Consider the following 27,611-nt stretch of genomic DNA (forward strand, 5'->3'; position numbering starts at 1 on the left):
AGTTGTTCAGCCCCAGGGAGGTGCAGCCCCTTGGGGGCTGATGTCTGTCCTTGCAGGAGGGGTGCTCAGGGTGTCTTATTTGGGGTCACCAGCAGTTAATGCTCAGTCAAGGGGCTCTTGGGTGCATTAATGAAGAAATCCCTGCTCTCCCAGCCCAGATCTAAGGAGGCTGTTGGCTATCTTCACATTCCACCACAGGCTGCCCCACACCCCCAGCTTAGCACAGTACAACAGAGACAGTCACTTAGAAAACCCCACACACTTGAGATTTATTTTCAGGTCCAGTAAAAACAAGGGAGGGTGCAGCAGCATCCCCAGTCACTGGCTGGTGGATGAGATGCAGGCAGGGGACAGGGCTGCAGGAGCAATGTGGCCACAGCCTTCCCCCTGCTGGAGAGAAACCCCTGCTGCCCTAAGTCCACGGGGCCAAAGTAGTGCCAGTATGGGTCCAAACAGCCCCAGGAGGGCTTGAGCCAAGGAGGGATGGCAAGTCTGGCTCCAGGATTAATCCAGGACCAGTGACCACATCCAGGCACAACGCCCACAGCGGAGGCAGGGGAAAGGAAGAGTGGGAGACCATGACAGTGCTGTGGGCTGGGCTTGCTGCAGCACAGGGACAGCACTGCCACACCCCAGACAGGCCTCGCCCCAGCCAGGGGCTCTGGGTCTCCCCCGAGGAAGGTCGGTGCCCTCACGGGGCAGTCGGTGCCCGGAGGAAGGCGCGGAGGGAGAGCTGCGTCCCAGGGCAGGCACTGCCTGCCCCCCGCTTCCGCTTGGAGCTCTGCAGGAGACACAGCAGGGCTCAGCCAGACCCCAAGGGCCCCCAGGGTCTCCAGGGATCCCCCCCAGGTACTGGGGACACCCAGGGACAGTGCCAGTCAGGCCAGTTCCCCTGCCACAGGCTGGGGGTGCTCCTTGGCCTGATCCCAAACTCAGGGGGACCTTCAGCACAGCACACCAGAGGCTGTCCCAGAGCACTGGGGCTCCAGGCACCCTGGATGGAGCCTGCTCACCTTGACAGGGCTGCTCTCCTTCCTGCACTGCTTCTTGTGAGCTTTCAGCACCTGAAGGAAGAGAGAGCCCAGAGCTGAACAGCAGCAGGGTCCGGGAGCTGGGACAGCCCAGAGAAGTTGAAGGGATTTTGCCAGGGGTTTTCCCAACATAACTGAGGGCAGGGAGGAATGGCCCAAGTGCCCCCCATACCTTCTTCATGGCTGTGGACACCGCCGAGGCATGGAACTCATCCTCTGTGACCCAGCGGGATGGGGACAAGGCAGGGTCCAGGGTCACATCCCCATCTAGGTGCAGGGAGTAGACCACATATGTCTGGTGGATGTGGGAGAAGATGTGGATGACCTGTGGGGGACGGAAAGACATGGGCAGTTGGCAGGAAATGGGGGATGCCAAGTGCACTGAGCCTGCCAGGGCCCTGAGGAGTAGGGCAGAGCTTGGGAGGGGTGACAGTGGGGAAGGGAGACCCTTCTCCTGTGTGCTACATCCCCATGGCTGAGCACAGAGGACTCACACTGCATCCCTCCAGCTCCAGGCTCACCTCTCCAATAAACTGAAGGCCTTTGCCTGCCACAGGCCGCCCCATCCAGGCCTGGAGGTGATCAGCCAGCTCCTCCCTCTCCTTCTCCTCCTGCAGATCTTGAGCCAGCGGGAGACTTGGGAACTCCCAGAGCCCAGCCAGGAGACCTGGGAAGGAGGCATGATGTAATTGTGAGACAGAAAGGGACACATCCAGGGACACTGAGCCTCATCACAGCCCCAAAGGGCTCCTTTCCCCACCCCAGCAACCAGTGCCTCTCCCTCTATCCCTCACGCAGGTGGGAAAGCGCCACGTGGTGCCTTTGTCCTCCTCCTTCCCAGCCCCATTACCTGAGCTGGGTCTCTGCACTATGAGGTATTCTGGGGCCCCATGGCAGCCCCTCCGCTCCAGCACACACGTGGCCGTTCGCATCACCCACGGCGGCTTCTTCGCTGCTTTCCGGGGAAAGTTGGTCACCCCCAGGCTGCTGTCCCATGGCTCTGTGGCTGGGGGGCACAGGGGACAGTCCCCAACACCTGCAAACACCAAGGTAACAGTTGCTGCAGGGCTCAGACCTGGAGCTACAACAGGGATCTCTCCACATGCTTACCACAGTCCTCAACATCAGGCACTGGGAGGGGTTTTCCAAACAGATTCTGAGAGGCAAAGGCGAGCTCCTTCTCCACCTGCGAGGGGGGACAGAAGTGAGGACGGGCTCATCCACCAGCCCACCTTGTCCCCAGGCACAGCAAACCCCCAGGGCCATGTTCTGGAGCCAACTTACTCTGTGCCACGCTTGGCAGTGCTGCTTCACAGGGCACTCCCCACACAGTGGGGCCTTGGGCACACACACAGTTGCCCCCAGCTCCATCAAGGCTTGGTTAAAATCCCCTGGGCGACTCCTGTCCACCAGGACATTGGCCATGTCCCTGGAGAAATGGCAGTGAGAGGCACAGGGATCTCCAGGGAGAGCATCCCATGACCTTTGCCTGCCTCCTGCCTGTCAGGGGGAAGCTCCAAGGTAGGCACAGTCAACACAGCTCCTTTTACCACTGCTCCCAGCAGCACCAACTTCCCAAGAGTTCCCATACTCCACACCTGCCTCCCCAAGGCTCCTGAGTGATTCTGCCTTTAGCCATGATCAGCACAGCTCCAAACAGACAGAGCTTTCCCCTTACCAGAGCCGGTCAATGACAGCCGGGCTGCTGGAGTCGGCACCGATGCATCGCAGGCGGCACAGGACCCGGATCACATTCCCATCCACAACTCCTGTAGCCTGTGACCAGGAGCTGGGATCACCATGCTGGGATGTGCTCCGGACAAAGAAGGGAGCTGGGATGCTCCAAGGACGGAGAGGGACAAACACGAGGCCAACTCACAGGCCAAGCTCGGTGGGGGCTGAGATGCATCCCCAAGTGGGGAGAGAGCCAAGCACAACCCTGGGGAACCCTTGGCTTGTGAGACCCAGCAGCAGAACCCTGTCAGGAGTGGGGCTGGGCAGGAGAGGGGGACACGTGTCCCCTGACGCCAGCTCTCACCTGTCCATACGAGATGGACGCGATGGCTCCCGCCGTGTATCGGCCCACGCCCGGCAGCAGCTTCTGCAGGTCCTCAGCTGTCCTGGGCATCCGGCCAGCCAGCTCAGACACCACCTGGCAGGGAAGGGGCCGAGCTCAGGGAAGCAGCTGGGGTGGGTGTGTGCAGGTATCCCATTTTGCCCGTGGGAGGATGGGAGCCCAGCCTCTGCAGCTTCGTGCCAGCAGCACAGCCCCAGCGAGGCAGGGCAGATGTGAGCCAGCACCAGCCCAGCAGCCACATAAGGGTTTAGAAATGCCCCTTTCCCCCATCTCCAGCACCTTCCTTGCTGCTTCCTGCAGACGCTTCCCTCTGGAGTAGTAGCCAAGCCCAGCCCACAGCTCATTCACCTCCTGCTCCGAGAGACACAGCGTGGTGTTAATGGAGAGCCACAGGGCAGGGAGAGCACCTGGTCCCAGCAACGCTCACCTCCAGGGACGCCTGTGCCAGAGCCTGCAGCGTCGGCCACTTCTGTGGGAAGAGGGAAGGGGACAAGTCAGGGACAAGCAGAGTTGTGCTTTGCCACTGGGGATCTGCCACAAGCAGTGGACAAGGTCTCCAAAAGGGGCAGCCTGTGGGCACAGGACTCTGTAATGAGCAGTCACCTGCATCCAGCGGTTGTAGTAGTCGATCACTGTAGCCACCTGTGTTTGCTGGAGCATGATCTCGGACACCCACACTGCAGGGAGCAGGGCAAGGGTCAGAGCAGAGGCACCAACACCACCCACACCTCCTGCTGTGGCCACCTTAGCTCTGCCTACAAACCCTGCACTGCATCCAGCTCATGGGACACGCTCCCACCCCTCACCTTCCCCACATGCTGCCTCACAGGAGCTCCCCCAGGCCCAAGGTGGTTTCTCCAATCCTCCAGTGCCTTGCAAGGGGAATCAATGGCTCTCGTGGCCACTTCAGGCAGCTTCTTCCAAGGATGGCACCCAAAGCCACACCTCACAATGCCAGTCCCTGCTCCTCACCTGCATATCCCCGTCTGTCGGCATCTGGCTCCGTCACTGCCTGGAAGGGGAAGAAGATGAAGCGTGAGAAACAAGGTGACACAGGACCACACTGCAGAGAGGACCTGCATTTAAAATAAAATAATCCATACTGTGTTTTGAACACTGCAATGGAATCTGGAATTTAAAAAAATATTTCCCGCAAGCACTCAGAAGATCTGAATTTGAGTTAATCAAGTGACAACCAAAGCATCTTCTTGCTGATGAAATCCCACATGGAGAGCTACTTATGAGGTTCAAAATCCCACAGAGAACTGTCCCATACCTGAGCCTGCCTGCAAAGGAAGCAGATATAAATCCCACAGAGGGGCTGTGCAGTTCCCTCCATTCAGACGTTGCTGTAAAGCTGATGCCCACCCTCAGCACCGCAATGACTCTTGAGCCACTGCTGCCAGGCTGAGCACAGAACAGGTAGGAGCTCTAAAAAAAGTCCAGTAGACTTAAAACAAATATAAGGGAAACCTTCTCCATGCAGCACTCACTGCTACAGTGTATCATAAAGACAGGAAGAAAACAGGATTAAAACACAGCTAGACTAACCTTGCCAGAAATAAGTACTCTTCTTAAAGGTTTTATTTGGGAAGCTTGCCCTGCTCTTTCTTCATACCTAGGGATTAGCTCCAGACCACCCACCAAAAAACAGCCACGACTAGCTGGGAGCACTTCCATGCAGGTAGGGATGCGGGACATATGGAAAAACACCATGGTCACTTCAGCCAGGCTCCTTTAAAGCAGTGTAAGTAGTTCCCCACTCCCGCTTCTCGATGTCTCTCCTTACCAGTGTCCTCCAGGGAAGGTCCCGCTTGCACCGGTCGTACCAGGAGAGGAGATTCCCGCGCAGGATCTCGACCTCAGCCGGGTCGCTGAAGAGATGCCGGGCGGGCGGCGGAGCGGGCGCTGCAGCCGGGGCCCCTGCCAGGAGAGCGGCGCGACGTCAGCGCACGGTGGGAGACGGCGAAGGGCTGCGGGGCTCAACCTCAGCAGAGGCGGGAGCCCGACCAAGCCGCTACCGGGTAGACGCGCACCGAGTACCGGGCTTTACAAGAACCCAGCAAACACCGGAGCCTTCCCGGGGTGGCTGTCCGTGCCTCGGAGAGAGCACCCCACTCCCACAGCCCTCCCGCTACCGGGCACCTCCGCGGTACGCCGCGCGCTTCCTGTTCCGCCCCTGGGGCGGGGCCGCGCTCCCGCCGCTCCGCCGGAGCGCCCCGGCCGCCGCCGCCCGGGCCCGCGCGGGGCTCATGGCGTGGCCGCTCCCGCGCCGCGCGCGCTTTCCCGGGAAAACATTTCCCGCCCCATCCCCGCGCGAGGACCAATCAGAGCGGGACCGCTCAGATCCCGCCCACCGCCCGCCCGCCAGCCAATCGAAAGGAGGCGCCGGGAGGGGGCTCGTACGCGCCCTCCCCCGGAACGCTGGGACGGGGGCGGAGCCTCCTTTCCCCCTGGAGACAATCAGCAAGCCCGGAGCAAAGGAAGCCCGCCCCTTCTCCCGCCGGTCCGAGCGGCTGCTCGGGAAGGACCTGAAGGAGCTGTTCAAGTTAAATGCCTGTTGACTTAATGCCAAATTTCGGTTGAAAACGGATTTTGAGAACGGTAAAGAATCCCACCGGGGCCCGAAGAGGCCGGGCCGGCCGCGTGGGCGGGCGGCTCTGGGCGCGGAGCGGGCAAGGCGTGCGGGGCCCGCGGCGGGCAGGCGGCGGGCAAGCGCGGCGGCGGACGCCCCGTGCGGGCGCGGCCATGGCGGGCTCGGCGCGGGTGCCGGTGGTGGACGTGCAGAGCGACAACCTGGCGGAGCTGTGGCCGTCCATGGTGCTGGCGCTGCGCTCCGCCACGTTCGTGGCCGTAGACACGGTGAGCCGGGGGGTGGACGGCAGCGGGGCGGAACGCGGCCGGTCCCGAGGCGCAACTGACGGTGTCTGTCCCCTCTCAGGAGCTGAGCGGCCTCGGCGCCAGAAAGTCTCTGCTGAGCCCGTGAGTGCCCGGTGGGGCCTGGGGTGGGGGTGCGCGTCTCTCGGTACTGGCTGTGCGGTGCCCTCTCCCCGGGGTACGGACAGGCCGGAGCCGTCACGGCCCGTTCTCCGCCGCCAGGTGCATCGAGGAGCGCTACAAGGCCGTCTGCAGCGCCGCCAGGACTCGCTCTGTCCTGTCTCTCGGCGTCGCCTGTTTCAAGCAGCTCCCGGAGAAGGTGCGTGCACGAACCGCGTTGCGGCCGTTTTCTCTTGGTCCGGCCCGGGGAACGGGGACGCTCTGGGAACGGAATTCCCCCGTGGAATTGTCCCGGCTGTTTCGGCAGCTCCCTTTGACAGACCCTTTGGCAGTCCCTGTTCTTTGCACGCTCCCCTTGTTGCAGTCCGAGAACACGTACCTGTGCCAGATCTACAACCTCACGCTGCTCTGCACCGAGGATTACGTGGTCGAGCCCCAGTCAGTGCAGTTCCTGGTGCAGCACGGATTCGACTTCAATAAGCAGTATTCCCAAGGGATCCCTTACCACAAGGGCAACGACAAGGTACAAACCCACTTTCAGACACCTCAGCCTGCTCTGCTCCAGGTTTCTTTGAGTGTGCTGGCTTCCCCTGCTCTTGCGTGAAGGTGGGCACATGCTGGGGTTTTGCGTGCACCAATATCCCTTTCACCTCTGTGCTGCTTTAAACCCACTTGGTGCAGTTGCTTTTCCAAATGTTTGTGTCTCTGTTCAGAGTAAGTCAGCTCTGAAGGCTCTCCAGGGTGACAGCCAGACAGGGTGCCAAGGCTCACTGACTGATCCTTCCTCATGCAGGACAATGAGTGCCAGAGCCTGAGCGTTCGGACGCTTTTCCTGGAGCTCATCCGGGCGAAGAAGCCGCTCATTCTCCATAACGGCCTGATCGACCTGGTCTTCCTGTACCAATGTTTCTACGCTCACCTCCCGGAGAGCCTCGGCACCTTCACTGCCGATCTCTCCGAGATGTTCCCAGCGGGAATATACGACACCAAATATGCCTCGGAGTTCGAGACTCGCTTTGTAGCGTCCTACTTGGAGTATGCCTACAAGAAGTGGTGAGCAGCACACTGGTACTCAGAGCTTACAGGAGGAAAGGCAAAGGCAAAGTCAGTGCGTGTTTGTTTTTCCAGGCAAGGGAGCTGTGTCCTTTCACTGTCCCACTGACTGAAGGTGCTTTTAGGTGGCTCTACTCTCTTTCTAGACTGAGTTTGTTTTTTAATAGGCCTTACCTGTTCAGTGGGCAGCAGCTGAGAGAGAACTTCAGAACTGGTGCCAGTAGAAGACTGACCACAATGTTCTGCTCCAAGATCTAATTGGGAGACTGCCTGACTCTGGTCCAGCAGTGCCACAGGGTCATGGCAGGAGCTCACACAGAAAATAAACCAGGGCTGTCCTGCAGGGTCTGCTAGTTAAAAGTCTGTTTTGTGAGGCACACTGCAGTTAAAGGGTGGGTGCTCCCTGCATTCGACACTGACCAGCTCTGTCACATGTCCTGTACACAAGATGCCTGTGACCCACTCTGACTCCCATCACTTCCTTCCAAGCAAGGGTTGTGCTCTTGTTCAGGACACGCGTCTATGCTTTCCAGTCTGGCCCCACATTCTGCCAGCCTCATGCAATCTAAACAGGCCCCTGGCAGTGAAAAAGCCCCTGAGATCTCCATAAAGCTCAAGTCATGCTCTGTTTTGAGGAGAAATGGTATTTTTAGTGACTGTTTTATCTCAGGAAATACCACTTTCAGAGGTCTGAAAACATTGAAGATGGCCGTTCTCAAAACATGAGAGTGCTGTGTTTTGACAAAATAAAAAAACTTTTTAAGTTGACATCTCAAATGTTTTAACCCAAGTTCTCATTTGGTAGAGTTTTTCAAATGTTTTGGGCCTTTTAACCAGCTCTTGGGACAACACAGGTTTTTTTTTCATTAAATGAAAACTGTTTCCTTGTTGCCTGCATTGCCCAGGTTCAACCTGTCTGGGTGGTCTGCACAGTACCTCATTTTGGGGCATCTTTTCCTTGTCCTTCAACATTATGAAGACAAACACATATCTCAGTGCCCTTTATAGCTAAAAAATCCAAACTATGCATCCCCTTCTCCTGTTTTCCCTGCTTTCCCTTCCTCTGTGTCAGCATAAGAAAAAACCTTTTAATTAGCATGGAAACAGCTACTTACTAAAGCTGCTCTCCTGGGATTGAATTCCTTTCCAGCACCTGGGGCTGGAGCTCAAGAGCAGGAAACTCATGGAGTTGAGAGTTGGTGGAGAGCAGCGTTTACTCCATGCCTTGGTCCCATCCCACAGCAACTGTGTGCTCCTCTTGTTCCAGCAAACGAGAAAACTGCAAGCTGAGGGACTCCAGCGGGCAGCACCTCACGGTGGAGTTCTGCAATTACCCTGCCAGCATGTCCCGCTACATCGACTACCGCTGCTGCTCTGTGGAAGAGGAGGGTCACAGCACTGCAGGGGGGAATAAGCTGCCTGTCTGTGAGAAATTTTCAGTAAGTAACACAAATCCCCACTCCCTTCCCGGCTCCATGGAGAGAGGCACATGTGACCTAAGCCAGAAGTTGTAGGAAGGCACCTGGGAAGTTCCCCTCACCTGCTTCATAGTACAAGGAACATTTTCAAGCTTTAGGTGGCTTCATGACAGATAGGGCACTAGTGTGATCTGCTTGGAGGTGGGGCATCTTACAGGTTTCATTAGGAAGATTCCAACAGAGTCTATGGCCCTAAGCAGTGGGACAGTATGAGTTACAGTATCCCTTGCTGTCTTGGGGGGCTGAAAGTTCTGTGGTAGTTTGGCTTATCCTACAAGAAAGAAAGTGCCACCTCTATCCTTCCCATTAACTTTATTAGATATAAAAAATTATTACTTGTCTGCAGCTTTTCACACTGTGGCACAGGGTGATTCACAACAGTGCACCAGTTGTCCTGGTGCAGCTACAGCAGCAAAGAGCCCATCTGGTCAGAGCATGACTGGCTTCAGGTGCATCATGAAGAAAAGGAGGTCTCCAGATATTGCACATTCTGTCATAGAATAGAGGTTGGGGAATCTCCAAGTTTCTCATCCAGCCACCACCTCAGTGTTGTTTAGAGCCTTGTTTGGTAAATTTTGAAATTATGTTCAGGACAGACATTAAAAAATAATGCCAGGTCCTTGTTCCAGTGCTTGACCAGTACATGAAAAATGTTTTCCTACAGCTCTAGTCATAATTTCCCCTTACGGTTACCAGGACCCCTCTCCCTGTGCTCCATGTTGTCCATACCTCTGCTGTAGCTACCTGCAGACACCAACTAGATATCCCCCTCTCCTTAGCCTTGTCTTTTTCAGATAGAACAAACCCTCATTGGCCTCTCATATGCTGTGTGCTGCACCTTGACAGCTCCCAGCTGCACCCAGTACAGTGTGTCAACACCTTTCCTGTGTGCTGGGGGGCTGTAAATGGACAGTGGTCCTGCTGCAGCCTCACAAGCCCCCAGTGGAAGGGAATAATTACCTCCACTCCACATTATGGTGCTTGCTGCTCTAACCAGGAAGATGAAGGCTACAGACCTCTCTCTCTCTCTCCCCCCTAGGCCTATGGGTGGTGTCCAAAAGGGATGAAGTGTCCACAGTCTCATAACATTGACCTCATCATTGATGAGGATGACAAGCTTTGTGAGAAGCGAAAGAAACGGAAGCACAGATGGAAACATCGGAAGAACATTAAAGTGCTTGTAACAGCATTCCAACTGGAAAGCTCAGGGGAAAACATGGAACAAGCTCAGAACGGGGAGGAAGGACCGCCACGGAAGCAGAGCTGCTATGAGCCTGCAGCTGCTACAGAGCTGGCAGAGATGGCACCCAACGGGGAGGGCAGGCCACTAGAGGAGATCTCCATGGACATGGAAACAGAGGTCAGCTCAGACACCAGCACACAAGGGGAAGAGAATCTGGGGAGCACTGAAAGAACTGACCAGGGAGCAGCTGCCCAGAGCCCTTCTGCCAAGGGAAATGCCTCTCACAGTGACCAAGTGGAAAGGGAGTCAAAGGTTCCCGCTGGGTTGGGCTCAGCCAGTCACCCAGCCACCCCTGAGACTGAAGCAGCAGGTGCTGCAGGAAAGGAAACCCATGTCCCTCCTTCACAGGGGGGCACACACCGAGCTGGCTTTGATGCGTTCATGACTGGCTATATCATGGCTTATGTCTGGATGCTCAAGCAAGGGAAAAACACAGACACTGGTGCAGGGCCCTGGTTGCCAGACTGCCATAACAAACTGTACCTCAGTGGGAAATCAGTACCACTGCAGATAGTGAAGAGCTTGTTTTCTAAATCTTCCAAAGCTCACAGTGAGAAGATAAAGTTGGCCTGGGACAGTGCATAGAGCTACAGAACTCCTCACTAAACTCTGCTTTTTTTTCCTCCAAGTTTTGGAGTTCTTTCTGCCATCAAGAACTCACCAAAAAGGGAACAGGTTTTATATTCTTGTTTCTGTTTTAACATCTGATTAAATTGCTCTCAGTTGGAGTTGCCCGTGTTCCTTAGTGGCATGCTGGGATCTGAAGGCAGGGATGAGGCTGAAGGGGGAGAAATGCACCTTTGGTTAGAGCATGCACAGACAAGACCTTTGCCCTTACAGGAGAGAAGGGAAGGAGAAAATTCCTCCCAACTGGGCCAGCTGATTCTAGTGCCAGCTAACTGCATGCAGAACCAAGCCATAGCAGGTCTTCAGACTTGGTCTAAGGGGAGAGGCAGTGGGGCTGAAAGCCAGATACGTGATCCTGAGAAACTGCACAGCTTCCTGTGCTGCTGAAGCTATTTAGGGCTAGAACAGAGCTGCCACCATGACAAGTGTCATGGCTGCTATCAAAAGCCATCTTATCTGTTAGGTCACAAGATATGGCCTACTCTTCAGAGCATTGTAACACAAAGCAGAAAAAAAAAAAAATCCTTGAATTTCATGGACTTGATAGTGGAACTCTTCAGTGAGATGCAGGAGAGAAATAACACTTACTGAGGATGACAGTTTTCCTTGGGTATAACTCAGCACTGAGTAATAGCAAATACAATCTCAAGCCAGGTATTAATGGCATTTGTATTTTAAGTAAGCATTTGAACCACCCTTTTTGACTTAAAGCAATTGTCCTCTTAATCACAAGACTCAGGCCTTGATTTCATTTTTATTTTGAAAGCAAGTTGGGAAAGTTTACAAAACTTGACCAAGAAAAAAATTATGAAAATATTTAAGTGGATTCATCTTTGGTTACTTCTTATTGCAGTTCCAATAAAACATACACCATTTCTATAGTTCAAAAAAGTCAGAAGGTCAATCAACATAAAAACAAGACGTGCTTTCTTTACATATTCATAAATATCCGCAATATTAGAAAAGTTGTTTTGCAAAGATTTTTTTTCTGGCAGTGTTAACTTACTATTATACACAGGCTACAAACTTCTTCCTAAGCCTTTAATTACAAGTTCAGCTATTTACAGACTGCAAAATATTAAGACGTAAAACTCCTTCATAAATACGAAAATAGATCATCTCGCAAAGATCTTTATACTTAATCAAATATCTGGCTGCCCCTCCTCCCAAAAAAAAGGTTATTTGTTTTGCATAGAAATGTAGTGACATGCAATATAAACAATAGCATTAAGTGCAAACAGGAATTATTCAAGTGTCTTTAGTTGTACTGGCAAAAAATACCAATGTTCTGTTACACATAATACATCAATGCCTCTCCAACAAGTACAAGTCTGCTACAGCCCCTTGGCTGTGCTGCTTCAGAGAGGCAGCAATTCACATGCATTCTCTTGGCTGCATTTTATCAACCTGCAACCACAACAAAAATAGCTTATAACAGACATTAAATGAACTCAACATAGATTTAAAGTGAATTAAAAATATCTTTGATCTCTTCAGGGAGATGTGTAGCAATGTGTAGAAGGTACTTTAAAAGAGCAAGAACTGCTCCTATAAAGTCAAAATCAAGGTAAAATCCAATCACGATAAAACTTTGTCACATCACTATAAAACAAGGAGTTTGTTGACCACATGTTCAAATTCATGTTTATCAGTAGCTGTTAGAAAACAGCCCTCTGTAGAAAAGCAACCTCAGTAGGCACAAAACCTAGAAGTTACTAGGTGCAGCCTAGATCCAGCTTTATGCAGCCAAAGGGATGAGATGTAGTGACTTCCAAATGCATCCTTGGAAACACTGGGTTTCAGCAACCACTTTGCAGTGTTTAAAATGACCTTTTATGCTAGTTTCATATGCGTGCCTCTTCCCATGCAGACCAATCCAGGAAAGGCCTGAGCTGCTAGTCCTTGGCATTTCTGTTTCTGACATCTCCACCTCAGTACAAAGAGCCAGGAAAGCTGATAGCTGTGCCCAATGCATGTCAATTGGTTGTGCTCAGAGCGGACATTTAAGAAAATAAAATTTTAGCTGTGCTGCTTTGTAAACTGAGCTGTTCAGGGCAGGGAAACCTTGTAAAGACAACGGTGTAAGAGAGCAGTGAGGTCACTGCAGTGAGTGCCCCGGGGGTACCCCAGGCCTGACTGCTCAAGCTTTGCAGTCAGTGTCAGGGAGGGCAACAGGCTCCATGATGAGGTGTCAGCACTGACAGCCAGGGCTCGCTCACGGGAGCCCCAGGGCAGCCAGAGGTGTGCGTGTGCTGGACAGCTTCCCTCAGCCTGGTGATCCAAAAGTAAACTACTCATTATTGCTTATTTGTCTGAAGTCACACCTAAATGCATCTTGTGACAACAGAAGCTGGTGCTGATGGTTTCTCTCCCAGAAGATATAACTGTAGCACAGGCAAAAAAAAAACAACAAAAAAACAAAAAAAAAACCAACTAAAAAACCCCCAAAATAACCCCAAACAAAATAGCAAGCAGGCACCAGGCAGGCAACTGAGTTCTGTTGTTTCTCTGTCCTCAAAGGAAGTGACACACACACAGGGGCAGCCATACAAGCTGCTCTGCACTCTGCAGACACGATACAGAAGATAGAGACTACTCTACAGATCAGCACCTTCAACAGGCAGGGAGAGAGGTGTGGGCTGAAAAGGGTGATCTTAGTGAGCACAGACAAGTTCTCCTTCAAACTGCCAACAGCTGCCTAATCTGGCATGGACTGTATTGAATAATTCTGCAACACTGGGTTTCTCATTTCATTCCTGGCAGCCTCTGCAAAGGGAGAACTGCTGCTCAGGTTAACACACACTTCACTAGAGGAAGTAACTCACAGAATAGCTACCTACACCTCAGGAAAGATATACATCCCAGCCAAGAAAGAACAAAGGCTTTCTCCACCTTTCTTTGAGATAGGAGAAGAGTACAAATAGTCTGGCTTTCATCAGAGACTAGCTTACAGTATCCAGCCTTACAAGAGAGCAGGAAGAATGTTAACAAGCTACCTGGATGAAATTCTGGACTCCACTGCATCACCATCTGCTCAGCAGGTGTGCAATATTTATGTCACTTAGGAACGATAATACAGGTAAAAAAAACCCATAAAATAAAATTTTTAAAATGCCATGTTTTTTGGGATGATGATACTGGAAAAGGGCAAGGATGTTGCACAAATGTCACAGGACAAGCTTTCCCATATATTGCATCCCAGAGCCAGGATTGCTGATGCTGGTTCCAGCAAGCAGCATTAAAGCTCATGTTGCTGCTTCTTTCACAGGTACCTGCTGGTGGAGGGAAGTTAAAAAAATTAATTAAAAAAGCATCCTATTCAGTGACAGGAGAAACCAATAAAGACAGCAGCTTCTTTCTGTAGGAGAAACAAAAAGTCAATTTGGGACTAGGTAATTTTCTTGTTTGACAATTCAAAGCCCTCCTGTGAGTTGTCCTCTCCAAGAGCACTTGTGGGGCTACAACACTGCTGACAGCTTCCCCTGAGTAGGCTATCACTGTCCTCTGTCAAGCAGGCTAGTGAGGAGCCATCATTAACTGCAGTGAAATCAGCGAGATGGGATGTTGTACCAGAGAGGGAGGTGATGTGACCCTTCTAGCTTAGTGATAATAGTCAACTGGGATGTAGTTACTGTATTAAACTACTCTGCAGAAACAGATCATGATGTCCACTCAGCTCTTCAGAGATAAGAGCTCACCCTCTGCCAAAAGCTCAGTACAGCTGGTACTTTCAGGAGCAGTTTCTTCAGAAGCTCAGAAATGGCAATGCCTGGAATATGCTTCTCTGTGCCCTGGGCAAATCTTCCTCCACATTTGGGCTGAGGTACATAAAGAGCTGTACAAGGAAGCGAGCTTCCCTGCACAAATGTATTAAACATCATTACTAAATCCCAAGGGAAAATGAAACACCAGGGAACAGATTCTTCTTGTTAATTGCAAAGTACTCGTCATGTGACTCAGCCTGCAGATTGTGACCAGCATGAGGGGTTTTGTTTTTTGCTGCTTTAGAAAGAAGAGCTTGTTTAATGCTACAACAGCATTCAAAGCAGCTCTGGAACTAGAGAGCATTCCTATCTGCTCAACATAGCTTGGAAAGACTTCTGTGCCTGTTTCTGGAACAGAGGCTCTGCCTCACGTGCACTGATGCAGAATGTTAATGAAAAATCTGCAGTGGCTTAGAGCAGCTCTTCAGTTAGAGGAAGAGGGAAAAATCTAAGGGTCATTCTTTCTATTCTACTTGGAGCTTAAGACCTTAAAATGCCCCATGCTGGAAATCCAGGTCAAACGGTTTACATGGTGCCTACTCTGGCTGCTGCCTCTTGGAAGGATTGTGGGACCCACATGGCCATTCTGGCTGGAGTAGTTCCCCCTCCTAATGCAAATCAGGAAAGGGAATAAGCACAATTTGAAATTAAGTTTTATAAAATAATCAGTCTCTTCAGACACTCTGCAGTTATGTGTCCAACAGCCAGCTTCCACCATCCATTGAGTCTTTCAAATGTGAAGCCCAGCACTGCAGAAAAACAGAGTTTAAGCAACTGGGAACAACTGTTCCCTCAAGGACACATTTAGTTTGAGCCCTCTCTTCATATGTCACAAGTTGACTTTGTGCTGCCACTTGCTGAGATGTTGGAGGAGGTCTGAGACAACAGGGCAGGACTGTCCCCATCCTGCTCCCTGAAGGGCCATGCCTCTCTCTTCAGCTCAGTGGGAGGACTAACACTGAACAGAGGCTTTGTGGACTCTAACAGAGTAATTTTCACTAGATCATCTTCTACCTCCATCTCTTCAGAAGGGAGACAACCTGCAAACACTTGTGGGGAGCCATGTCCCTCAGAGTTCACTGAATTCTCAATGGGGAGCTTTTTGTAAGATAGTGGCCCAGACTGGGCCATCACTAATGGTTGATCATGTGCTGGATCTCCACATGTGTTCTCAACAGGGCAAAACCCATTTTCCTCCTGGGCCACTAGCCCATCTGAACAGTCCATATCCTCTTCTTGTCCTGGTGCAAGAAGAAACTCTGGTCTGTGAGGCTTGGCGTGAAAGGGGGGAATCTCTGACACACCATATTTAGTGCTACTCAAGAGTTTTTGCCGAACCTCTGCACCTAACTGGGCTGGGTCACACCTGCCAACAGTTGAAGACAGTCCCCCAAACAGGCCATATTCCTTGTGTGGTAATTCAGGAGAGAGCGGAAGTGATCTGCATCTTCTCCCAGGAAGAAGGGAAAGGTCTTGCCAGTCTGTGCTATATGCCTGCCGGAACTGGGACTGGCTGGCTTTCAGGCCTCCACCTGCCTCTGGAGAATGCAAGTCAAACACAAGGGAAATCACAGACTTGCTTGGCATGTCAAAGAATTTGATCTTTCCCCCCTTGAGGTCCTCCCGGGCACTGAAGGGATTCACTTTCCGGCCCAAGCCTTTGCTTGGTGTGTAGTAGGGGTCCTGCACGTTTATCTTCCTGGAAGGTTTACGGGAGAAGATATCCGACTGGCTGCGTGACAACCAGATATTCCGACGCGGACGGGGTGACTTGGGTGGGATCTTATCATCCAAGGAACTCAAACGTTTTACTCCTGGTCCTTTGTCAATTGATCCTGAATAGAAAAAGAGAAATACTCTTAGCTTAAAGAAGCTCTGTATAGCTGCGCACCTGCTCACTCACAGAGCCTTCATGACAACTGTAAAGAAAAAAGCTGCATTCCTGATATTTCAAGTTATGTTCCATAAGCACATGTCTGCTCCTTCCTTTTAAGTTCCTGCACAAACACAAGTACACCATTCTCTTCAGTGTATTTTAGAGCCCCTGCAAACTTCCTTGCTACCAGTATACTGTCACAGTAGAGATGGCACCGGGTGGTGTTGGAGAACAATTTGCATGTTTCTAGATTTATCATCCTGGCTTCCAGCAAAGGTTGCCCAAGGTTTGTTGGTGCTACTGACCACAAAAGAGAACTAGTACAAAACAAAGTTGCCAAAGAAATTAGGACTTTTTCACCCTGATGGGAAATGTCTAAGACAAAAATATAGTCTCTCCTTGTACCATGCAGATTACAAATCATTGCATCCCAGCCTTCTTTCAGTACATTATCCAATACAAAAGTGGCAATATATGAGAGTCTGACCCTAACAAATAGGAGTTTAGAAGTTGTACACATGCCTGTGTATTTGCACCCATTGTGCACACACATTTATAAATAAAAGCTGTATCACTAGGTTCAGATGAGAAACTGGTAGATGTTAACTCCCCAAGTGTTTGGAACATGCATCTGTCACAGGCTCTCAAGGTACCTCTGAAGAGCCACGTTAGAGCAATAAAAAATGAGTATAAAGAAGTGGTATCTCCTTTTGATAGCCATTTCCTAAGCACATATGGATTTTCACCTTTCCCTTTAAATACTGCCACAGTTTGGACTACAGCCATTCCATATAGGAAAGACTACACAAGTTAAAGAACAGCATGTAACACTTCTTAGAGAAGTACTTGTTTTGTACATGTACTCCAAAGGGAGAATGCCAGAAAAAAAAACAAACCCAAACACCAAAAGAAAAAAAAAAAACCAACCCAAACAACAAACCCTAAACAAACAAACAAACAAATTTCCTTTAAAACTCACACCTCTTTTAGATGCTTTCCAGGTGTGGGAGAACTACCCACATGCATTAACTCTATGTGGTTTGATGTCGAGAAAAATTATTTCAATCTACAACTATTTTATACAGATCGACAGGTATGTCCATATGTTGCATATTTGTGTATCAACATAATACAAGAAACTATTTTTAATGTACTCTTTAACTTTCTAATGCCAGAAGTGTACTAACATAAGTCAGAATATGGCCCAGGCTACAAGAGTTTGCTCCCCACACCAGGTGGCACCAGACAGCTTTAGAGGAAACCTTTCAAGGCCAACATTCCCAAGCAGACCTGGGACTCAGCTTTTCTCGTCTTTCAGAGTATTTCTAGGTACTCTATAATACTCTTGCATCTTCTGTGCTCTTCCTCCTGAAGGAATTTAAGAAGCCTCTAAATGTTACATGTAACATACACTGAAGAAATTATGTATATTTATGAAGTATGGCAGCCATAAATAAAAAGTTGATGGCTTTTCATATACTATTAGCAAGTTACAAACCCATTCCCAAATGTACTCTAAATTTCCTCTCAAGATATTGGGGACAAAATATATAATATCAGGCACTTTAAGAAACAGTTAGCTGGGTTTTTTTACATTCTGCAATGCAAAGTATAGAGCATTGCTCTAGAATAATTTTCAAGGTTTGTGTAAAAACATTCATAAACCATAAATAAAACCAGATACATCCAAAACACCAGTTCTCAAAATATGAAGCTTGTTCTCCTCTTCCTGTGAGCATGCAGCAATGTTTGTACAATACAGACACTTACCTTTTGGTTTTCTTTCATTGTTGTCAAGGTTCAAGAACTTTCTGTCTCTCTCTGAGTCCTCATTTCTCAGGCGGTTTAACATTTCCTCCAGTGTTTTGACAATATCAGCAAATGAAGGACGCAACTTTGGATCCATCTGTAAATGCACAAAAATCAAGTCCATGTGTGTTTTTCCATTTTTATTCTGCTTACACAGTGGATAAAGAGAGGGACAATCTAAGGAAACTGAGGAAATTCAAAATGGTTTTAAGTGTGTTGTCATCACAAAAAAAATACAGAAAGAAGGGGGGAAACAGTATTCTATTACACCTCTCACATTTAATCATCAATTTGTAAATATTCTATGAAGAGGAAAAAACTTAAATTGAAAAGGTAGGAAATTGTCAGATTCATGGCTTGTGAGAGGGGTTGGTTGGTTTGCTTGAAATAGCTTGCATAGTTCAGGATTTCTTTTGGGACTCTAGTTATCAAACACAGATTATGTACCAATGTTATTTCAAAAGGATTACACAAAACAACATGGCTATGTCAGTTTTTAAAAGATTGTAATTCTTCCATCATCTCCTTGTGGCTTTAATTAAAATGCAACTAAATGGCACTGCTGATCTTAAAGCTGAAAATGTTGTCTTTTTCCATCTGTTAATTAGCCATACTAGTCAGTGTAATGGTCTACCTTGTAAGGAAGCAAGGGTGATTATATAATTTGATAAAGTTATAAATTAAGAAAAAGAAAAATCCATTTTCCCCAGGTAAAATATTCCCTCTGCTCATCAATATGTATTAGTCTGTATTTCCCAGCATGTATTTATTTATTCACTCCAGCACATAGATCTCTAAACGAAGTCCAACACTAAAATTGTACCACCATTCCTTTAAGCAGTAATATTGAAAGCTTTTCATCATTTTGAGCATTGACCCTGTATATTTGTCACAGGCTTCACTACTGTAGGCAGCAACATCTAATTCAGCAGCCGAAAGTTAACTTCATTCCAGTAATAAAAACAATCCTGCTTGACCTGATTGCTGTTTCCAGCCTTCTAAAGGCTTTTGCAGAGTGGACAAGCCCAGACAGATCTCACCTCTACAATGGGAACAGTAGTGCTTTGTATACAACAAACCCCAAAGACCTCCCTGATGCTGCCCTGCAGGTTGTTTGAGATGGATCTTTCTGAAGAGAACTGGTATGATCAGCAATGCACAAACACCTTCTAGCAACAAGGGAGAAAGTGCTAAAAATTCATATCTACAGTAATAAAAACCAAACAAAGAGACCACACTTGAAGATCTCAAGAACAGCAAGAAAAATGTTCTAAAGCAGCAGCTGGAATTTCCTGGCAGTGGAAAACATTTTTCTGCATCCCCTATTTCTGAAATAGTAGGGCAGGGGCAACACTGAAGCACGCACTGCACTCTGACAAACTTACTAATTTGGGAATCTTAGGGAGCTGTTGGAAGCTGCAGGAAGTTAGAGGAAGTAAAAAGAGCTCTTCAGCTATTTTAATTTGTGCTAGGTGAGATCCAAGACAAGAGCAACAATGGAAAAGTTACTCAGAATGGTATTTGCCTCTTCCATCCCTGAGCAGTCCAGATTCTGATGAATGGGAAAAGAAGATTCCTTCTCAAAGCAGCAGATGCCAACAGCTTAGCTCATCCTGGTAAGCTTTTTGCATGGTCATTTATGATTACGCTTCTTAAATATTCCCACAAGTAGACTTAGAATTGTTGGGTGCTTGCAGGTGCTTATTTACAAACCTGCACACTTTAAAATAGTAAATTAAATTTTAATCCACTAATCATACATGTCAGTTTTTACTGGTTTTCTTAGGGTGCCTTAAAACACATTTCCTGGCTGTAGAAAATGCCAGTGTTTTGCACATTAGTTCAGCTGGGCTATACAGTTCACACCTTGTTGACCTATTAAATAATAAAAAGCGACATAAATGTCCATGTCTCAGAGAAAATTACACCAATCACCTCTTACTGAAGCATAGCATGCTTAAGATATAACAAAGCCTTATCTGTTTACTCCATTTTCCTTCTCCTAGGTGAGTGGTATGTGAATTCCAGCATGCCCCACACTGAAATCAGCATATTAATGGCTGGATCACAAGACAGTAATTTCCATTGCAATTCAGCAAAGGGATATTTATTATACAGGAAGCTGCATTTGACAATAATGAGTAGGAGAAAACCCTTTTTCTCTGAGCACACCAAATTCTTACATGAGAATATAAGGTCACTGCCCCTTCCTTCTGTCCCTTTACTCTGAATTTCTGAGCTGAAAAATTGCTCTGAATCATGCACCATGTGTTTGGACGCAGTACCATTTCTGGAGTCTGCAGGTGGGAGCTGAGCTTTCCAAAGTCAAATCCTACCTCTAACCAAACCCTCTAGTGCTCACGTAATCAAAGCATTTCATAAACATGAGTGAGATGTACCACTGTCCAGATGAAGCAAGCTCTGCTGTACTAAGGTGAAATAAGAGAAAATAAGAATTAAGTAGCTTGTCCATAGTAAGTTCCACAAACACTTTTAGAATTAAATTATGCTATGTGGTGCCAAGAGCAGCAGTCATTGCCCCCATTCTCACCTTTCTACCACTCTTCCCTTGAGCATGGCCTTTTGTACTAATACAAAGTAAAGAGAGAGGTCAGGTCAAAAATAACCACCAAAAGCACAAAGAGATGAGACTTCTTAAAAGCACTCACTTGGACACAATGCTGGCATCACTTCCAGCACAGCCTGGCTGTGGATCCAAGTTCTGTGCAGTAAAATTTTTAAAATTGCTTCTACTTAAGTTGAGCAAACTGGACATTCTCAACTTCAGCTGAATGTGGTGGAAGCTCAGGTTCTCTTATTTTATATCAACTGGTTTACTATACATTGGTACTAGTAACTCTGTTACAGGATAACCAGCAGAAGAGATCTACTGCCCTCGAGTTTTTACAATAAGAAGCCAGGAAGGTATCTTCACTATCATAATTTTACTTGAATAATTGCCAGAAAATTTTCTCCATACAGCATATGGCCTATAGCCTTACAGATATTAAATCATTTCAGTCCAAGTTTGGATTTTTTGACACAGGCTCAGGACTTGGATGTCAAACCCCTTTTCCAAAAAGCACCATACAGACACTTTAGAATACTGTAATGCCTGCTCTTGATTTGTTTGCCCCCTCTGCTCGTAAGAGCAATTCAGTCCTTCCTTCATACCTCAGTAGGTCTGCACACAACAGTTGGATTTTGTCAGCCCAAGGGTTAGCCAGTGTCAATGGCATCCAACTGGTTATGATCAGCCTGAGCAGTCTGCAAGAAGCTGTTTAGTGTGCCAGACCTGTTTGTTTGGTATGAGAGAACACAGAATTGCAAAAACACAAGACATACCTTTTAGCAAGGGGAAGGGAAGAATTATAAAAACTGAAAGGGATTTCATGGGTTGTTAGAAGGTATATTGTTCTATAGGAAGGCTCTTCAAGTCTCTTCTGTAAATGCTTTAAGCTTTATCTTCAAAAACCAGAGGGATTTAGAGAACTCCAGTTTAGGCTTCTCCTCTTTAAGTAAGATACTCACGTTACAGCAGTTGAAGGCTAGCTGGAGAAAGTCAGGAGGACAGTCTCCCACCATGTGCTGGAAGGAATCATAATCTAATCCAAAATTCTGTACAAATGACAACAAAGCATAGAGAAATAATGAGGTCTTCTATCTAGCTAAAAGCATCTTCTTTTTAGGGGGTCCCTATGTGAAGTTATCAGGAATAACCATGAACACTTTTCTCAGCAATCACATAACAGAAGTTTGAGAAAACTTCATGCACCCTCCAAACTGCAGCATTCCCAGTGGGGATTACTGGTACAGGATAGCTGTAAGAGAATGGGCTGACATCAAAGCCCATCCTTCTTCCTGGATTCAAGTGCAATCCACTGCATTGAAACGTTGCCCGTGGGGATTTGGAAACAATACCATATACTATGATGTTTCACTGTAGTGACTTTCATAGTTCAAATTAACAGCCTACTCAAAAACCAGAGGCTTTGCGATGATGGAAATGTATCAGTTAATACAGCTAACTTGTCAGTGGATGGTAGACTGGTAATACAAATTATCTGGTTCCTTAAGTGCATGTCTATAAAATTTGAAAGGCAGACTAGAAAAGAATCTTTTATTTATTGCAGTTCAAGACCTAAGGAATTTTCCATTTTCAGAAATAAAGGGGGATTGACAATTTGGAATAACCTTCACAGAGGGTCAAAAGCTGCCCTGTAGATGGGACAAATAAAGAAAAAAGTATCTTTAATCAGTTATAGCTCAGATCCACAGTACTTAGAAGAGTCCACACAAAAATAAAGGTGAACCCATTTTAGCTGCTGTTAACACAGCTCCTGCCCCTTTCACAAAGGGGTGGTGCTTAGTGCATGTAGAGTGCCAAAAGTGCCTCGTTGTGAGCCTGGCAAGAAGTCTTCATGAGCTATTACTCCACAAAAGGAAGAGTTTGCATTGCAATGCTCTCTATGTCCTGCCAGTTAGGGACAGAAAGGATTCCCATGAGGATTGCAGCTGCACAGTCTCTGAGAAAGTATCCTCAATGGAGCTTCCTACAATAACAGCATAAAGAGCAAAAGCTTTTTACAGGCTATTTTTAATGTCACACCTATTCATCTTATCTTTGACAGCAGTGGCAGGAGTTCTAAAGGCTGAGCCCTTATCATGGCAGACTCACCACCTCCCATCAATGTTAAAAACACAACCACTTACCTCTGTTCGAGGGAGATAGTCTGGGTCTGCCTGTATTCTCGCTATAATCTCACACAGAATTATGCCATAGGAGAACACATCTGCCTGAGAGAGAAAAAGAGTAATAGACACATGGATCAGCTATGAATACTCAGCGTTCTTATCTGCCACTGAGTTTCTCCAAATGGCTATCATGAAACAACTGAACAACAATACAACAATGAACAACTGCATTAGAGCTAACATTTTTCATGTGAAGAAACCCATGCCTACATAAAGCATTCTTATTGCACAAATAGCAGTAAAAATTTAAAATTCTTTCAAGAAAAAAAAAAAGAAAAACCCATCAAACCGCTCTTAATTCAGCAATGCAAAAATTTAAAAAATAAAGAAATCCTTCCTTGCAGAAAGAATAGTGAAGTTCCATTTGATGTCCTACACATGTGAATAATTAAAAACATAGCCAAAACATGACATGCCCATATATCACTGTGGTTAGAAAAGCAGGTTTAGAATACACATGATTTACAGCCTAGCCCGAACATTAATGCTATTTTTAAATAAATTACATTTTCCTCTTCTTAGTTCAGTACCTCTGGAGAAAACTGTCTTTCTAAAACTTGAGATATCTAGGAGCACTGTGTATCAGGTTTAATTTCCATGACGTTTAGTAACCACTTATCTGACTATCTCAGGAGCTGCACAGTTCCTCAAATTTCCACCCACCTGAATTTTTCAGGTAATAAAATTTAGAAAACATGGAATACAAGTCTACAGGGCAGAACATGAATCCCTCATCCCTTACATATCAGGCTTATTTATATGTCACCTTTCATGCTGATGAGGTACAACATCTGCTTCCTCTTTACTCCTCCCTATGGTAGGGTCAATGAAGAATGTGGCACCAAAGATTTGGGTACTTTACTATTAATTTAGGTAACTATTAATTATTATTATAATTTATTAATTAAACTTCTTTAAAAAAAGCTTTGAAATGGTAACCATTACATTAATTACTGAGGCAGTTACTGCTTTCCTGCAAGTTAAAAGTACCACCAATTAAACAGATTATTAACAACTAGATATAGAGAGGTACAGGATGTGGGCTTTATTACAGAAAAGCTGCACTGGCAGAGCTGAAGTAATGGAGACAAAATCCTGTGTAAAGAAGAGACTGATCGAAAATACCATTTCTAAAACCCAGTGTGATCTGATCCTCCTCTGGAAGAAACATTTCCCAATGACACAATCAGGAAAACTTAAGAAATACCTTTGGGGAACATTTTGTCTTATCAAGGTATCTTACCTTAAGAAAGGCTGGTTTATTTTTTATACTTATACACACTCAGGATTGTGCAAGTTTACATACTGACCTTTTACTCCTACCCAGATTTCACTAGTGTACAGTCAGGGAAGCAACTTCACTACATTTCTCAGACTTGGTTAAATTAAATTGTGTTAAGTCCACAGAACATTACTGTATTTCAGTATGTGGGGTGTTTCAGAATAGAAAAAGCATAACAGAACAATTCTAAGGCCAAGTCTATTTCCATACAAGATTAAACACCATGAATTAAAAATATTAGCTATTTAATTCTCACTCTCCATTAGTATGAATGATCTACTGAGTACAGAAATATCACAAGTGAAAATAACAGTAGTTTTAATATGATGGAAATTCTAAATCTTGCATACCACTACAGAAGAAAAACATTTGACAACTAACTGCATTTATATCATGTGCCTACCTTTTCATTGTAAGGCTCATCTCTGAGAACTTCTGGTGCCATCCAGAAGGGTGAACCCACAACTGGTAACTTCTCACTACATAGATGTGGGATAGTTAAGGGTGGGAGGTGGTAGGAGAGAGGGAAGAACCATTAATTCAATGCTCAAGCATTGCATTACTACTAACTTTCCCAATCAATTACTTCAATCAATTACTCATCTTTTATTTCCAGTTTTTAAGTGCCCAGACACTTTAAAATAATGTTGTGTTTTAAAGTCACAGCTGTTCAATAGTTTTTATTACCTAACTCTTGGCAGATTTGACTCTTTCATCTATACATGAAAAGGTTTGTGGACATCAGTTTCAGGCTAGATGCCAAGTTCACCATTCATCCAGCAAGATATGCAGGTATCCATCCCTATGTGTAAATGCTGCTCTGAATGAAGTCAAACTTATTTATTATTAAAATAATAAAGATCTGAAAACTGTGTTTAAAAAATATTAAAGATCAAGATGGACCAGATGAATCCTTTAATATGGAAAAATTAAAAGTAATCAGAATAGATCCAATTTGAAAAACCTGCAGTATCCATAAAGCTGAATACTGGGGTCTTAAGAAAGCTCCAGCCTGTCCCCCAGCTGATCTTGAGGGAATTGCTATTCAAAAAAGAAAAGGCCTCTGAAGGCCTCAAAGTAGCACAGCTTGTTACCAGCAAACTGGAAAGAACAAAGCTGCATTTGAAAATGGAAGTAAAACTAGATAAAAACAAAATAGTGGCTAATTTAGCAATTCCATTATGTTACTGGTTTTGGTCTCAAGCTACAGTAATTATAATCTCAGCTTTCAGGGCATCTCAAAGCTGGGTATTAAGGACACCTTAAGGAAGGCACCTGTAGTGTTACTGATTTTGTGATGTGCTCATCTGAACACAGTTGAGGCTTTCAGCACCTCACAGGGTGCTCCACAGCAGCTACAAGATAGTGGATCTAAAAGCTTAACAAAGCAAATATCTTAATTTAAAAACTACTGATAGCCAATGTCTATTTCACCAATATTAATGTAAGCCTTCAGATCTCTCAATATATGGTTTTAGGATATGTACAGTTTAAAAACTGTACATAGCTGAGATCAACTTTTCTTGTTTTCTTTGCAGTCAGAAGCGCTGGAAAGCTTTTGTTTATTTGACGCAGAAGCACACACTGGAGAAAATTTGACAGCACATTTCACAGTCAGAATACTCTGCAATACACAAGTCAATATATAGAGAGAACAATGAAATCCTTGTCCTTCATCTCTCTAATGGAGGGATGACAAAAGGACTATTTTCAATTGTGACAATGGCTTGTGACAATAGCTTGTGACAGTCCCCTGTGCATTCCTCAAATGAGTTAAGATTATAATTTCATCCTCGGGAAAAGAAAATGGTGAGCTACTGTTAGGCAGTAATTTTATAATTAATTTTATTTTACTCTGTTGTAATCTTGGATCTTAAAAAATAACCCAGTGGTTAAATAAGAATAATGCTTGAATACCACTTAATATTGTTTATGAAAGTGCAAAGAAGCTAAAGTTGCTTGAAATCAATGAATGACATTTATTACAAAATCATCCCAATCCAGAATACTGGATAGTCTTTTTGTGTTTGCTTTGTGTTTCAGGTTTATTTAAACCCCAAATTCCCAAATACCAGCTTAAAAGGTATACCAAAGGTCTACCAAAAAGCTTGAGCAAATCCTTTAGTGATTGGAGCATTTCTGAAGAATAAATGTCACCACTAAATATCAAAATGGACAGTAATTAAGGCTGGAATATTTTGGCTATCCGGCCTGCAGCTCCAGACTGAAGACTGAGGGTATTTTTTGAAAATTCTGTACAAGAGTGTAACAACAGCCTCAGGGATCTGGCTCACTGGAGCTTCTGACCTGCACTTGTACTAGAACTCTCACTCCATTTAGATTAGCTTACATACCTGTGATCAGGAATTTTCTCTGCTAAACCAAAGTCTCCAACTATTGCTGAATATCCATTCTCATCATGTTTGATTAAGCAGTTCTGGAAAAAACAAAACAAAAACCAAACAGAAGAGTTAATGTCTGGGCATGAAACCTCTATAACATTCCAGATTAAAAATAGATAAAACAAGACTACAAATATAGTTTGGAAGATATTCATCTATGAGAAGCTTTTGTCTGAGAGCAACAACCCTTTTCCCCCACCCTCTCCCTGCACAATCACATGTCTGTCAAACTTAAGATGCTGCAAACAGCCTTCCACTTAGCTAATAATCCACTTAAAAACTTGCTGAGAAGGCAGGCAGCCAGAGGCAGCACATACCCTGCTAGGTTTTAACAAGAATTAAGGTGATTTAGCTCCCTTATGCTCAAATATGCAATACATGCTGTTCACTATGGCACCTTACATTTTCTCTTTACAATTTGCCTGTACTTGACCAGAATACAAGATCAGAGCAGACTCTAAATTCCATTATTTATTTTGCTACATTAACTACTGAAAAGGAACTCCTTGGTTTGCAGTAAACTTCTATCAGAAAATGTAAGATGTGACCAAATTATATGTGCTTTTAGAGTCTCAAAATTCTTTATTTTACAGTACATCATAAGATGTAATTTAAGAGAAAATCTAATAGGGAAATGCTGTCAGTCTTTTCCTTTCAGATGTGCCCTCCAGTGTCAGGATGGAGGCCAAGTTAAGGACACACAGATAATTGTGCTCTAACAGCATCACATCACACACAGGATAATATCGATTTCTTTTTGTTATTTATTTACAACTCTGAGAAATACGCTTTGACCATTCCAGTACTCCATCTTTTCCCATTTCACCAAATGAATCGATAGCTGATTCCCTGCATTTTGTTCTGTCCTGCAATAGGTGGAACAAGACAGAGAATTCATTCCTTTCCCACATGCTTGTTCTGTATCCTTCTGTGGGCAGTACAATAGCAGTGACAGGCAGCAAACCCACTGACTCCTACCGAGCGGTACCCTGCATTAATTAGCTAAACAGCAGGAAACACTTTCTGGCTTTATTGTGCCTGGATATACAAAAGCCCCTCGCTGACCCCAGCGCATTAGTTTGTCTGTATAATGCAACTACCAAGAAAAGTGAGTCCCTTGTCTAAAAGATCAAGTTCAGGTCATCACTGTTTACATTATTCAGAGAAGACTGTGGCTCAGGCCATGAAGTGAGTTTTCTTCCTGCCAATTAAAAGGT

The 27,611-nt window shown here is 46.2% G+C and overlaps 3 protein-coding genes across 6 annotated transcripts in view; 1 reads left to right on the plus strand and 2 right to left on the minus strand.

The window, feature by feature from the left end:
- Positions 1-244: 244 nt before the first annotated feature.
- On the minus strand, positions 245-5,247 carry MUTYH (mutY DNA glycosylase). 3 transcript variants are annotated; one of them, XM_033516473.1, is made up of 15 exons: positions 5,145-5,247; positions 4,898-5,031; positions 4,081-4,120; positions 3,712-3,785; positions 3,536-3,577; positions 3,388-3,459; positions 3,070-3,183; positions 2,710-2,807; positions 2,316-2,460; positions 2,145-2,217; positions 1,882-2,067; positions 1,553-1,698; positions 1,204-1,356; positions 1,014-1,064; positions 245-781 (listed from the first exon to the last, which is right to left on the minus strand). In XM_033516473.1, the coding sequence occupies exons 4-15, from the start codon at positions 3,766-3,768 to the stop codon at positions 692-694; spliced, it is 1,227 nt and encodes a 408-aa protein (XP_033372364.1). In that variant the 5' UTR covers positions 3,769-3,785; positions 4,081-4,120; positions 4,898-5,031; positions 5,145-5,247; the 3' UTR covers positions 245-691. The 3 variants fall into 3 exon arrangements, with proteins under 3 accessions (XP_033372364.1, XP_033372363.1, XP_033372365.1); XM_033516472.1 differs by having other exon boundaries at positions 2,142-2,217; XM_033516474.1 differs by lacking the exons at positions 4,081-4,120; positions 4,898-5,031; positions 5,145-5,247 and having other exon boundaries at positions 2,142-2,217; positions 3,457-3,577; positions 3,712-3,763.
- Positions 5,248-5,837: 590 nt separating this feature from the next.
- Positions 5,838-10,607, plus strand: TOE1 (target of EGR1, exonuclease). Its single transcript, XM_015636688.2, has 7 exons — positions 5,838-5,970; positions 6,050-6,090; positions 6,208-6,304; positions 6,470-6,628; positions 6,899-7,158; positions 8,426-8,597; positions 9,676-10,607. Exons 1-7 carry the CDS (start codon positions 5,857-5,859, stop codon positions 10,462-10,464), a joined length of 1,632 nt encoding a protein of 543 aa, XP_015492174.1. The 5' UTR covers positions 5,838-5,856; the 3' UTR covers positions 10,465-10,607.
- Positions 10,608-11,241: 634 nt separating this feature from the next.
- The window catches only part of TESK2 (testis associated actin remodelling kinase 2), a 79,415-nt gene continuing 63,045 nt past the window's right edge, over positions 11,242-27,611 (minus strand). For both annotated transcript variants that reach the window (XM_015636687.3, XM_033516312.1), the window contains 6 exons: positions 26,347-26,429; positions 24,396-24,471; positions 22,669-22,752; positions 21,487-21,573; positions 17,917-18,052; positions 11,242-16,105 (listed from right to left, as the gene is read on the minus strand). In XM_015636687.3, coding sequence (XP_015492173.1) covers positions 15,093-16,105; positions 17,917-18,052; positions 21,487-21,573; positions 22,669-22,752; positions 24,396-24,471; positions 26,347-26,429 — 1,479 coding nt within the window. In that variant the 3' untranslated portion in view covers positions 11,242-15,092. The remainder of the gene's footprint in view (positions 16,106-17,916; positions 18,053-21,486; positions 21,574-22,668; positions 22,753-24,395; positions 24,472-26,346; positions 26,430-27,611) is intronic.

This window comes from Parus major, chromosome 8, assembly GCF_001522545.3.
Source record: "Parus major isolate Abel chromosome 8, Parus_major1.1, whole genome shotgun sequence".
In the NCBI taxonomy this organism is placed as follows: Eukaryota; Metazoa; Chordata; class Aves; order Passeriformes; family Paridae; genus Parus; species Parus major.

Coding starts and splice junctions, on each gene's coding strand:
- MUTYH (XM_033516472.1), bottom strand. CDS start 3,768: ATGCTCCAGCAAACACAGGTGGCTACAGTGATCGACTACTACAACCGC. Junction 3,460..3,535: donor TGGCACAGGCGTCCCTGGAG/GTGAGCGTTGCT, acceptor CTCTCGGAGCAG/GAGGTGAATGAGCTGTGGGC. Junction 2,068..2,141: donor GCCTGATGTTGAGGACTGTG/GTAAGCATGTGG, acceptor TGGTGTTTGCAG/GTGTTGGGGACTGTCCCCTG.
- TOE1 (XM_015636688.2), top strand. CDS start 5,857: ATGGCGGGCTCGGCGCGGGTGCCGGTGGTGGACGTGCAGAGCGACAAC. Junction 5,971..6,049: donor CGTTCGTGGCCGTAGACACG/GTGAGCCGGGGG, acceptor GTCCCCTCTCAG/GAGCTGAGCGGCCTCGGCGC. Junction 6,091..6,207: donor AGAAAGTCTCTGCTGAGCCC/GTGAGTGCCCGG, acceptor CTCCGCCGCCAG/GTGCATCGAGGAGCGCTACA.